Source organism: Pinus tabuliformis, chromosome 5_1, assembly GCF_031772625.1.
Source record: "Pinus tabuliformis cultivar Carrire ecotype Pingquan chromosome 5_1, CPIR1, whole genome shotgun sequence".
NCBI classification, from domain to species: domain Eukaryota; kingdom Viridiplantae; phylum Streptophyta; class Pinopsida; order Pinales; family Pinaceae; genus Pinus; species Pinus tabuliformis.
Genome location: NC_142305.1, coordinates 322,629,510 through 322,644,215, shown reverse-complemented (window position 1 = coordinate 322,644,215; position 14,706 = coordinate 322,629,510). Strand labels below are relative to the sequence as shown.

Sequence of the window (14,706 nt, the reverse complement as noted above, 5' to 3'; positions counted from 1 at the left end):
AGGCGAGTCTAAGTAATGATGGATCAACGCATGAGTCCGCAATTCTTTTTGAAAAAAATTGCCTCCAGATCTGCAGGTTTCAATCTTATCGTGTAGGTGTACGGGTACCCACTCTAATTGACCATGTCTAAACTACTTGAGTCGGCTCGGCAGATGCGAAAGTTTCCATAGGAGTAGTTGGTTTTGAATGGATAATCGACAAGGGTTTCGTGTTTTAAATAAAGTCGTTGCTGACATTTGCATGTAGAGATATTATAAACAATGGTGGCGTAGAGATATTGATGAGGACAATTTCATGGTTTCAAGCCTATAAATACTCATTACAGCGCTATGAATCTACACAAGCAACTACTCTAATACATCGTTTCATTTCTGAGCATATTTTCATATTAGATTATAGTTTCAGTATATCTTGCAAGTGAATATGAAGGCGAGTGCAGTCCTAATTTCAGTTGTGTTACTCTTTGCTACTTCTCTTAGGTCTGCTTACTCTGCAGATCCGGATCCCGTTAGAGATTTTGCGACGGGATTGAGTACCTTCACCCTGCGTAACATTTTCAAGAATGGAGAAGTTAGTAGCGATACGGGCGGGATTCGAGCTGCAACCAATCCTCAAAACTTTCCTGCAGTCCAGTAATGTTCAATATATTCATGTCATTCATATTCACATATTATTTGCTTGTAGATATATTTTGTTTGTTTGTACATTTCATAATACGTTAATTAATTAACGGTGTTAAATTGATTTTACAGAACACAAGGGCTATCTGTAGTGAGGTTCAAAATGGTTCCGTGTGGAAGCAACCTTCCTCACACACATCCAAGAGCTTCAGAAGTTCTCTCCCTTTTGTCTGGAGGGCCCCTTCAAGTTGGCTTTGTTGACACCACTGGTATTGATCCAACTCATGCCAACACATTTTTTTCTCTTATTATCATGATGTCTATTCACTTATTATTATTATGTATATATATGATCTGATCATTGAAATTGATTTGCTGTAAATTAATAATTAATTAGGTGCTTCACACATTGATATTCTTTACCCGGGGGATGTTACCGTATTTCCTAGGGGTGTGCTCCATTTTGAACTCAACGTTGGAAAGGTGGAAGCTGATTATTTGTCGGCACTTAACAGTGAAAATCCCGGAACTTTGGTATGCCTTCCTCCCTGCACCAATTATATCTTCATTATAATTTGAAACCTAGTGCCGCAATGTTTCGAATGGTTGTTAATTATATAACGTTATGCGTTCCTATATTGTTTTATATGATTTCAGACGAGCACCGAAGCTCTATTTCATATTCCCCTGAGAGCGCTGGCAACATCGTTGAACGTGGACCAGAAGACAGTAAATGGGCTGAATTCGACAGTGCCCCGATACGCTCCTGGTCTGAAGAAAACTGTAAACAGTGGTTGTGTCCCTGGCAGAGATATTACCACAGCCTTTTAGTCAGCATTGCCTTCGCTTTCTCTATATAAAGTATAAATATAGTGGAATAAACTCCGCCAACGCGTAGGCGATCAAGTAGCCAGAATGACTTTTCTCTTTGGAAATTGAAATAATATTAATGATGTTGTAAAAATAAATGCTTCAAGATTGTGAATTTAATTCTTGGCTTGATTCATCTCAAATACTGAGTTTTTTCTCTCGAGACATCAGTTTACCTGTGTATTTCGGTTTCTACTATGACGTTTACGTATAACTGTGTACTCAACCTCTATGTAAGGTTTACTATCAAAATACGGTATCTCCTTTTATGGCTTTCGATGAAGAAATTAAAATAATTTGAAATATTAAATATAAATTATTTGAATGGTTAAATAAATAGATTAAGATTCTAATTTTTAAAGAAGAATATATGCTATTAGTAATTAAATTCCCACCTATACTTAAAAATAATTAGTAATATAAAATACTAATTTATTACTAAATTAATGATTTGAAATAAAGTAGCCTCATGTAATAAAACCAAATTATTTTTATAGTTTCTTTTCCTATATTTCCTTTATGTTTCATGTTTCAAATAAAAAAAAATTCAACAATTTTATATTTCATGTTTCGAATAAAAAAAATTCAACAAGGAAATAATTATCTGACTAAGTAGACCATGTTTTCCGTAATTTATTTGATAAGTCTATGAAAACATATATATTTTACCTCTTTAATTTTGAAAATGTGGAAAAACACATACTCTTATTTATAAATATAAATATCATTGAAATATCTTTAAAAAAAAATAAAAAATTATATATATATTTTTTTATCCCCTACATCTCACACATATATAAATGTGTTAGTAAGGGATAAAAAATATATATATAATCTTTTATTTTTATTACTCAACTTATTTTTTATTTTATAAATGTGCATTGTAATATTATTATAACGGATATCCATGTTAAATTTAAAGTTAATAATATAAATAATAATATAATATTTATGATAGAGTAAATATTTTTATATTACTTTTATATATATAAATAGTTGAAAATTAAAACATTTCAATAATAAAAAATATTTAACATATAAAAAATTTAAGAATTTAAGACATTTCATGTCCCGATATCAAGATAGGCATTTTCAACACCCACATCATTTGCTTGTGGATTTGAGAATATCTTTATCGGTACGAGAGCAAGTACTCTCGTACTGCAAACAATCCTCAAACGTGTCCTCTATTGTTTGCTTCATATTCACACATTGTGTCCTGCTTGGTGCATCATGTGTCTCATACATAAATGTGTTTTGTTTGTATGAGTTATAAATTTCGAATTTGATTATTGCTTAGTTATTTTATAGAATATGATGCCTGAGATTTAAAATGGTTATTGTATTTGACTATCTAAATTTTGGGATATTTAAATAATCAAATTAGCAATTTGCTTAACCTATTTAATTTACGAACTTTACAACCTACGTTAAGATGACTGTCAACCTTGATCGTTAAGGTCCAGACATTGTTAACACCGCTGGTAATCTTAGTGTGAACACATTTTCTTATTAAAAAGGCCATTTGGTCAGAGTCATATCCTATATTAGAACTGTTCATATTTAAATTAATTGATTGCTAACCCACACATAGATATATTTTTTATGGGGAACCTTACCGTATTTCCTAGACGTGTGCGCCATTTTGTTCAACGTTGGAAGCGTTGAAATATTGGCTTTATATTACGACTGCATGTTACCGATCATATCTAAAGTTTTTTTGAATTTAGGAGTATTTGTCCGCATTAAATGGAAGTCCTGGCTTTCCGGTAGGCTTGCATGTTACCGATCGCATCTAAATTTTAATTTGAAGTGTAGTACTTCAAATTAACATAATCTACTCAATATGTATTTATTGTTTTATGGACAATGAACTAGAGATATAAATAGGTATTTAAAAAAATTGAAGTTTTTATCTATTTGTAATTTAAATAATTAGGTTTATGATTCTGAACCTATATCTAAAGATATCAACTCAACAAACATGTATGTTAGAATTGTCATTTTTTTACAATGAATTGAATTTAAAAGAATGTGCTTATGCTCTTAAAACCGCATGTAAAGCACACACACTTTTTCAACATTGTGGGAACAATTTTAAAAATACATATGCACTTTTGTGACTATTATGTTGTCTAATGTCTCTAATCATTAGCAAAGGATATCAATGATATTCTAGGATTTGAACATCAAGTATGGGTACTACGGTTCTTAACATGGTAGAGGAAAGAAATTTCAGTCCATATCATAGAGGTTACTTCTAAGAATTAAGGTCCCTAGACCAATAACTTGCACGACCATACTTTACATATTTAGAGCATCCTTGTCTTCCAAGTAAGAATACATGCATTTTTATAATATTTTAAGCATTATTTATAAGACTCAAGGCCCTTGACATGGTCATGGAAGCAAACATTGTGATTGGATCTTAAAGAAATCATTTTGGAAAACATAGCTATTAAAACCAACTCAAACCAACACATAAGACCTCATAAGGTTCTCCCCTCTTTCAATTAGGTTATCTCTCTCTCTCTCTCTCACACACACACACACACACACACATTCTCATTCAATTTCCCCCCTTATATCCCTCTTTCTCTCTTTCATCCACTTTGCATGTCTCCCCCTCTCCCAATCTCACCCTTCCCCACTATCCCCTTGTTGGAAGGGCTAGTTGAATCACTTCACTAGACCCTTTACATTAAAATAATTGACCAAACTCTCTAAAATATTTAAATTGGTTGACTAATTAGTCAAGCTAGGATTCCATGTTGGGTCAACAAATTAAGTAATTAAGGTTGTTAGTTGGATGTAATTATTGATATTTTGGTATAAATAAGATATATTATAATGAATGTAGTCGTGGTACTTGTGGATTAGTGCAAGAAACATTTTGACTAGCTTACCACAAATCTTGTTTCTTTGTTCTATATATGTCATGTGTTACATGTCTCTCTTTTCTTAATATTTTCTCAGTTTATAGATGTGTACATAACAATTTATACATTTCCATATATTAAAACATCGATCTTGTTGCTAACAATTTGTAAACCCGATTCATCTTAATATGCACACATAAATGTTGTTCCTATAAGAAAATTAATGTAGTTTGTAGTACCAATTGTATGAACGAAAGTAATACAAAAGATAGTTGCAAATTCGTAAATTCCTTTGAACAAGACATCCATTTGTAGTACCAATTGTATGAACGAAAGTAATACAAAAGATAGTTGCAAATTCGTAAATTCCTTTGAACAAGACATCCATCAAGTGAAACTCAACTTATTTTCTAAAATATATAAAATGTTGATGAACCACACTAGTAGATATTTTCCCTACAATCTAAAAAATGTAAAACTAAAGTGGTGCGCAATATGTGAGGATGAGACATATCCCACTTAGCAATGTCAATTGAATATATTAAATAAACCAAATTACATACAGATTATCATAAACAACTGGGTTACTAGTTGATCAACCCTATAACGCAAGGTGGAAGAGGAAACTCCTACCAAAGTTATGGCTATCAGAATTGTGGAAGATATCAAGGAGGAAGAGGATGCATGATCTGAGTGGAAATTGGTGGTTATCCACCTTTTCCATTAAATCACCATGGTCAATAAATTTTTTCTACTATTAGTGGTTTTGAATCCCATAGTTTTAGTAATCCATGGTATCCACCCATGGTGTTCGATAGGTCAAAGAAAACAAAATAAAAGTATAATCATACAATTAGATTTTACCATATACAACTATTCAATAGGTTTTATCATAGTGATTTATGGCTTTCACTCATGGTTTCTGTAACCTGTGGTATTGGATATATGACAAAAGGGCATGAATTTAGGTGAAAGGGCACCTTAAATAATATAAATACAAGACTTCACTAGTAAAACTATGAAATTGTTTCTCATGGTGTAGTCTAATGATATTTTTTCCACCTGAAAATATTTAAACTCTTTTCATGTGACTTGTATCTTGTAACATATGTGGATCGGGTGAATTTCCATAATATCTAAGAAATTCCTAAATAAAAAGTTGTAAACTTGCTTCCTTTAGTGCCAAAACATGAACTATTAAATTCAAAAAATATTCATATTGTAATTTAGGATAATAAAATCAGCCCCATAGGAGTAGGTATCTAGACTAAGATAGATCAATACTCCTTATCAATATGCTAAACACCGAGAAGAACTAAGGGAAAAAATATTCTATTTTTTTACACACAATGACCTTGATTAATATGTCAAACATTGAAAATGAATGTTAGATAGAGGAAATATCCTAGAAGAATTTGTTAAGTTACTTAAGGAAAAGTAGTTATCGCATTGAGTAATCAAATTATTAAACATAGTAATGAAATGGAAGGATGAACAATGACTGATCAAATATCTTCACAAGCTTAACCATGACAACTTTTATGAGGATCATGATCTTCAACTCAACTAGGAAATTAATGTGTACATGGTAAAATAGGTTGCAGTGACCTTTGGATCTCAAGTCAATATCTTACCTAGAGAAACATGGATTAAGCTTGGAAAAATGGTATTACATAGAACAATAAAATATCTAAAGCTAGCATATCAACACTTCGTGTAGTCGATTGGTATGATAAATAATATTCAAACAAGCATAATTGGTATCCTAAATCTCATAAACTTCAAAGTAATTGAATTGGTCAAGGGAATAACATCAAATATAGATCTAAGTGAGTGACCTTGGAGTATTAAAATGGAATCCACCATTTCCCTTGAAAGGGATAGTATCAAGTTAAGAGATAAAAATAAAAATAAATAAATAAAAATAAAAATTATATATATATATATATATATATATATATATATATATATATATATATATATATATATATATATATATATATATATATATATATATATCGTTAGCCCTTTGGACTAAAAAGAAGGCAAACCTTGGATCAAAATTTGGGATGAATATGATACTAAGTAATGAATGAATATATGATAGCATGGAACCTAATGATGAAGTAGAAATGTTAATAGGCTCACCACTATCCATTGGAGAAATTTATGATGTTGAAATGTACCAATGGCAACTAGAAAACTATGAATCGATGCCCAAATAATTTTTCTGTATAGAAATTATTTCAATTAGAAGAATTAAATTGTATTTTTGAGTCAAGGCAATGCCAATTCTATGTGAAAAAAATCAAACCTTGTCTTTGGTTCCTTCAAAATTAGAAGTCTGGTCGAGTATTCCTTTTTGCTTAAATGAATGGAATTCTTCCACAACACATCTTGACAAAGTATCTAAGTCAGTTGGATACCAAGGTCAAATGTAGAGTCTTGTCTAGACATTTACGAGACAAAGAGCTTGTTGGTGGGACACTTATGCACCCTGACTACAAACATGGATTACTTCAACAACATACTTGGCCAAAAAAATTGGTGGAAATAAAATGTCCAAGAAGAAAACATTCTAGTATTTAAGACAATATATGATCCTATTGAGAATAATGAATGTTGTGAGAAAGAACGTGTTTAGGCACATATTTGTGATCTATGCTGGATGAATTTCACAGAAAATGGTATAAATTTGAAGAGACGCAATGTGAAACCTTGTAGTGGTAAGATTTAAAGAAAATATTCATAAAGGACTTTAAATTCACACCATATGAGGAGGAAGAAGAAATAAGATAAGTGGTTCAAAGCTTTCACGACTTCATTGGAAAACATAACCCAATAAATATTACTTGAAAAGGAAAGATGAAGGTAAATTCCGCTTCAACTTCAAGTTGTAATAGAGTATCTTATCATGACCAAGCATCTGCTTGAATTGATAAGGAAAAAATAATAATTCTAGGTTAGAGTTTTTGATGGAAAAAGAACCATCTTCAAGTTGCTACTACCTAACCTTTTAGCCAACTTCATTCATAACAGCCCAATGTCCTTCCTACATCACATCTTACAATCCTCATGAGACTCATCATAAAGAAATTGCAATAATTTAAATTATACCTCATTAGTAGATTTATTCATGAGGTGAACTCTACATTTTTAGTTTACTTCCTATCATACCCAAACCCAATTAGTCCATAATCCAAATCATCATAAATCAAAACTTTAAATAAAAGTAAATTATGGAAATAATTTAGAAATTCATTAAATCAAATGCAATAATTAATACTTATCTCTAGTTTTCTCTTTCTCATTTGATTGACATGTACTGAGCGATTTTCCAAGTCCGTCTAGCACTTAATAGTTCTCATACAACCCCATGCAATCTTCAACTCACATGCATTAAGATAGTTGCCAAAATAGGAAACATCTAGTGGTGGAAATGCTCCATGTAATACTTAGTCTTCTACTCAAACACACCGAATCAATTTCCAAAAATGACAAGCATCCAATGGTGGAGGTGCTCCATGGATCTTCGATCTTCTACTCACACACACTAGATTGATTTCCAAACCCAACAAGTATCCAATGGTGTATTTCCTCCATGTTATCTTAATTCTTCGACTCCCAGACACTAGATCTGTTGCAAAACCTAGCAAGCATTGGGTGGTGGATATGCTGAAAATATGACCATTCGCTTCACCATGAGTATGGGAACTACCAATCCCAAGAGTCTTCAGTCGACAGGAATATTATCATAGGCCCAAGAAGTCCCATATCTACCTCTCCAATATCATCATAGGCCCAAGTAGTCCCATACTTCTTGTCCCAATAATTGTTAGTAGTTAGTATGTCGGTCGATCCCACATCACAAATATATACACATTATACAACATATGCACATATACACATTACACAACATATACACATATGCACATTACACAACATACACACATATACACATTTCACAACATCATCACTTCCCCATGCTCAGGAAACCCCCAATCTTGAGTGGTATAGCTACCCAAATATCATATTAGGAAACCACCAATATAGATGGTCTACATATGTGGATTGTAAATGATAACATATGTGTCTCATACTTTAACCAAGGATCTATTTTTTAATTAATATACCTATTGACATGATATTCAACATTTCCTATTCAAAGACATGAAATAAACATAAGTGTTTGAATCTCATGATATTAAAATCATAAATCATCAAGGATTGCTTTTTTTCAATTGATTCCTCACACAATCAAGAATCTTAAACATGTTATTCATACATGCATTCGATTCATAAACATTATTCGTTATTCTTCCATGAGAATGATCCCTAACGAGAACCGATCAATTTCAATGGCATTTTTACACATGTGTTTACATTACCATGTTCATGAATATACATATACACATAATCACTTATTTGAATGAGATCATAGTTTAGAGAATCCCTTCATCTATGGAAATTATGCATAGAATTAAAATAACAATTTCCAATGTAGCCAAAGGAATTATTTTATCTAAATTCCTCCCTTTTACCTTATTGCCATCACCAACAACTTTAGTTGGTATTATTGTTGTTGCCATTATCATTAGTGTGTTTAAATTCAACATTTCTCTTATGGATGCTATTCATGTGGAAACACATATTCATCATATTTTTAAAGATAGGTATATTGTCTTTCTATTATGATGGTTCTCTACCAAATACCTATAGGTTTGAAGGACATATTTCATCCCTTCTATGTAATATGACATAAGGAATGCATATAGAGGTGTCTTGGTCATGCCAACAATGCACTTCCCAAATATGTTCCAAGTTACTGAAACCATTCAATAACCTTACTGATTGTCATATCATGGCAATTGCAATTTTTCTTTGCTTTTGTGTTTTTCTCATGATTGTCACATAACAGTTCATTTTTATTCTCATGGACCCAACTAGTCCCCTAGATGTTCTGTTGCCTTTACCTATCTTCAACTACCCTCTATTCATATACATGGTTCTATCTTGGTTGCATATTTATGTTGGGTCCCACTCAGCTCTCCTTAGCTCCTCCCCATATATCCATGGGTTTCTTTCCACACCCAACCGATTTTATCAAGGCCCCTAAAGCATGAAAGTTGAAAAGGAAAAATCAAGAGGAACAAGAGCATTAATAAAAGGAAAAATATTCATGACAACAATCATAAAATCATAAAATAATTTAGCATGACCATGTGCATATTCCATAGTGAATAACAAAAAAATATAAATTCATTCATGAATATACATGAAACATATAACCAACCCAAAAATTGACACAATATTAATGAGTTCAATGTTCAATGCACTTTTCAACATCATAAAATAATACATATATGTGTTCGGTTTTCAAGTTGAGTGCATTCTAGAGATCTTTTTACTGGTTCAAAATTCCAATGCTAAGAAATAGTCCAATAAGGACTCATATCTCTCTCTCTCTCTATATATATATAGATATATATATGTATATATATATATGTGTGTGTGTGTGTGTGTGTGTGTGTGTGTGTGTGTATACACACACGCACACACATAGATCAAAGGTCCTGAGGTGATGCTCCCCCCATTCCTCCTACACTACTTTCTATCGACTCTTATGCCTGTAGGTCATTTGCTTCATCTCCCTTCTTCTTCAATCTATTGTATCAATCCCTTTCAAGTTCTCCCCTTCATAATGCCAACAAGAACTATTTTCCTTTCTCTTTCAGCATTACGAGGCCTCTTTTTGGCCCTATAAACATGACACTTGTCCACATCTCGGAGGGTTGAGGTGTGTTACAACAACATATGTATATAGCACATGTTTTACATGAACATGGTATTCAATTTTTCCTATTCCTTTTGATTTTTGATAAGTCCTCTTTTCTCTACCTTGTAGTTCTTGATCTCAACCTTCAAACTATTGCTAGTTGTTTCCTTTTCCAAGGAACTTTCTCTTTCTTGTTCATAATTGACTTGGTCCATTTCATGCTGTGCCATGCTGTTATCCATGCCTTCCTTCTTGATAAAACTGAGACTTTTCATTTTTCTTCTCTTGCCTTGTCTTTTGTATTGTCACAAGCACTCAATTGTTATTTTTAATCAATACAAATAAATTAGCTATTATCTTGTCATTCTATTTCCAAACATGTTAAACTATAGCTATAGACACGTCTCAAATTGCTATCAGTGACATGTCTCAAAACACATGACATAAATGTGTACCTTTATGTAGCTCAAAATAATTCGCAAAAATCAAAATTTACATACACTTGTACATATCTTCTTAATTAGTTACATTCGATGTCTTTATTGAGACCATCATCACTAATCGAGAACTAGCCTCTTTGACAAGGCCATGGATAGAAAATGTATTCAAAGTCTTTACCAAGGCTATCCACCATGACATCTACAATCCTAAAAGTTAGTTAGAAGCAATCTAACATAGTAGCATCTATCCTTTCTAGAATTTAACCATCATAATATCATCATACAATGCACAATCTACAATTAACACATAACCATCACACATAGTGCCACAACCAACACCTACTTGCAATAATTACAAAACATTTTACTGTATATTTGAGTCACAAGATATCATGCCCTCAAAGGTCTAGCATATAACATTTTCACTCGAGCCCATCAAGTTCAAGTAGTAAACTTGGATGTCCTAGCCCCATATTGAAATAACAACCATTGCAGGATTTAACTATCCTCCCCATATGCTAAACACTATAGTTGGACCAAGAAGGTATTGAACATTGATGACAAGAAACCACAAAAAATATCATGACAATAACAATTAGTATATTGAAACATCCAATCCTCCAATTCATTGAAGCTCTTTGCCACATGTAATATGAAAATTATGGGATTCCACATCCCACTCAATGTGCATATATTTATATGAATGCTTAAAATTCACTTAATCAAGCAATGCGATGCAAACACAATAACACATGGATTTTTCTCCAAATTCCTTCTATTGTATGATCATTCACATCTATAAAAAACACCCCATTTAACTAGTAGTGTTCATATACTATAAGCACACTTCTTCATGTCATCAGTTCTGTAACTTTTAAGGAAATGACAAGCATCCAAGGTCATGCAATAGATTGTCCCAACCTTCAGGATGTGAGAAAGAAAATTCATGAAAATTCATTGTGTGTCTAATAATTCAAACATCATTATAGTTAACATGCAATCCATAATCAAATTCTATAAGAAGCACACAATCATATTCCCTTTCAACTACTACACTTAGAGCTTGAGCTTCACTGATCTCTAGAAGTCCATGGATTGAACCTTCTACTTTGATACCACTCTGTAACAACCCCTAGCCCATAGCCCATACCAAGGGTAGAATAAGGTGTTATTATCATTGACATGACCTCCATAGTCTTATTATGGCAATGGTGTCTTAAAAATTATTATTTTTCCAAACTCCTCAAAACTATAAACTAGTGCCACCATTATGTCTGACTCAGTAAGAAATTTTCTGGTGATATAATACTTATCGTAAACTAACTCTTAGGTCAAAATATATGGTCGTTTAAATATAGACCGCTAAACACTTGCCACATCAACATTATTCTACCATGTGAGATCCATATGCACCCCATGTGATGCCCACATGGCAACCCTCCATCCCTCGTTGGAGGTCCACATATCCTTAGTCACACTCATGTCACACAACCACATCATTGTTTCATCCTCAACCCCATCATCTTGGCCCCCACCTGGCATGTAATCAAACCCCATTATGTGAAATATTAGCCCTCGGCCCAGTCCCTTGACTAACCGTGACTTGCTACTTAAAAGCTAGGGTGAGATGGATTTTATTTACATCACTCAATAGGAGGAGTTATGATTTATCGTCATTGTCACCATGCCCTTCTTGGCCCCACCATACATGGCTCATAACAAAATGTCTGGTGTGAGACTAAAAAAAATCCTCATTAGCCGACAGGTTGACTTCTCCTCTCAATCCGTCTCTTAGTAGGTCTCCATAGCCTATATTGGAAAAGTATTGAGGTTCAAGATTGTGTTAAATGTTAAATACCTTCTCTGTTAATCACAGTTGTTGGTCGTCGACCTATTTCCATAACACATGTATTGACTCCTCCAATGGCCCAAGATGATGTCATGTTGATGTCATCCTACTGACATGGCCTCCTCCAAAAGTACCATGTCCCACTCACTTTAGAGCCCCCAGACCCTCCGATATAGTTGAATCCAATTTTCGCATGATAGACTCTTGTGGTGCCATGTTAGCCTAGGTCCACATCATGTTGCCACCTAGTCTAGATCCCACTAGCCTCGACTCTTTGGTGCAAAACATATCTTTCTCGTTATAATTAAATATCAATCTTGACCATCCATTTTTCCTTGGCACGTGGAGAAACACACAAATCATTAATTCCTGGGCGATACAAATTAAATTCACATTAGTTATCGACTGATGTTTCTTGTCTCTCAGCCCTCACTTCCTCGTCGTCGTGCTTTTAGACACCTTTGAGGGTTCCCTAAGGTCCTGAGATGGGGATATTGTCACATTTGTTACTAGAAAAAAAGTATTTGTCTCAATCCCTCCTCCTTCGAAACTTAGTTGAATCCTTGTGCGACTCCCTCCTAATCTCATATGTATATGTATGTATATGTGAGCCTTTACCAATAACTCTTGATGCCTGGAAACACCTATCTCTCCTAATATTTTCATATATATATGAAGGCCTATCTCTCCTGAGATTAATAAGAACTCGATCCAGCTTCCTTATTGAGCTTCACTCTTATATATATCTATATATCTATATATAGGCACTCTTTGTCTAAGTCAGTTGACAACACAGGCCACATAATACCAATCACTTTCCTACCGTACAATATAACTAGTGAGACAAATATTCACGACCATATCCATATTTCCATAGTATATACATGTATGAGCATCTAAAAACATGATTTGATTTGCAATAAATCAATGGCTGAAAAAAACAATCAGTTCACATGCCTAAGATCAACTAGTAAAATAGGGGCCATATATTTCAAACGAAAAGGCTTTATATTGGCTTTAACTCAACATTGCACATAGGAGCATGAATTATTCATCACATTACATAGGCATATGCATTCCTTATCAAGAATAATGGGAATATCCATTCCTGATGACTAACACATGCATTTTAAGAACAACAAAGAACACTCATGAACTTCTGCATTATAATCAAATGCTTAAAAATATAGGAAGAAAACTTATCTTATGTCTAAAATCTTGGCAACTAAGATTGAGACACCAAATCTCCACCCAAGCATAGATTGGCTTGCACTACAATCTTTCTTGTAGCCGATCACCCCCAAGCTAGTTTTAGAGCTTGAGGAAGAGTGCTCAAAGGAAACTGCTCACACCATCAACACCACTACGAGACAAGAGATCCACCTATCTCCACCCAACAACCAAATACCTTGATACCCTAGTGTCTCTACCCTCAACCAAGAACCTAGAGGACACTAGAACACTGCAAACCTGTTGTCAAGCCTTAAAAATTGTCTTATTGATAGTTAATCATGAAAAAAATATTTTCATAGCCCATTTTGTGCTCCTTTGTTGTTATTTCCTCATTTTCTTTTGTGCGCACTCCCTTGAGGTTAAGTTCTCCCTCTGTAAGTGAATTCCACTTCTTAGGTGCCACATTGTCATGTGTTCTCGGACCAATCCTGTGGGTTTTTTCCTTTCTATTTTCTTCCTCATTTTTCCAGTGTGATACCACTCTATCATTAGGTATTATAATTGTGTTTCCTCTTCCTATGTGTTCCCCAACATTGTGTTTCTTTCCATCTCCCTAGGAAACTGTCATTTATCTTCGAAGGAATTCCTCCTTGCCTGGATTCCAAGAGTTTCCTCCTTATTTTTCTTTATGCTAGCTCTCATGCCCTATATTCATACTCTATGTTTTCCCCTCCTATCCCTACACTACTCTGTTTGTTGATTTTCTCCCATCAATTTGTTTCCACCATAGGTGGTTGTGGAAATTTTGGTATGCCATCTCTCCACACCACTCTCCCATGTAGTGAGCGTTTCTCCACCTCTTTCAATTAAATTTTTATATTATCCTTTTGCTTTTGTATTTTCCCAAAGGAGTATGGGATCCTCCTCTCTTCCTCTCACTTAATTCAATGTGCAGTTACGCCATTTATAGGACCACCAATTAGCCCATGATTGGTATTAATAACCACTTCCTTCTGTTCCCAAGAAACCTCCTCCTCAAGCTCTCAAATATGTGTCCCATGTCTTAGTTGGTTTATATTTGAGTTATAAGAATGTTTC

The 14,706-nt window shown here is 33.6% G+C and overlaps 1 protein-coding gene across 1 annotated transcript; it reads left to right on the top strand.

The window, feature by feature from the left end:
* The first annotated feature begins 327 nt into the window (after positions 1-327).
* LOC149164653 (putative germin-like protein subfamily 1 member 9) lies at positions 328-1,634 on the top strand. Its single transcript, XM_089430947.1, has 4 exons — positions 328-633; positions 754-890; positions 1,019-1,155; positions 1,279-1,634. The coding sequence occupies exons 1-4, from the start codon at positions 425-427 to the stop codon at positions 1,450-1,452; spliced, it is 657 nt and encodes a 218-aa protein (XP_089287073.1). The 5' UTR covers positions 328-424; the 3' UTR covers positions 1,453-1,634.
* The last annotated feature ends 13,072 nt before the right edge of the window (positions 1,635-14,706 follow it).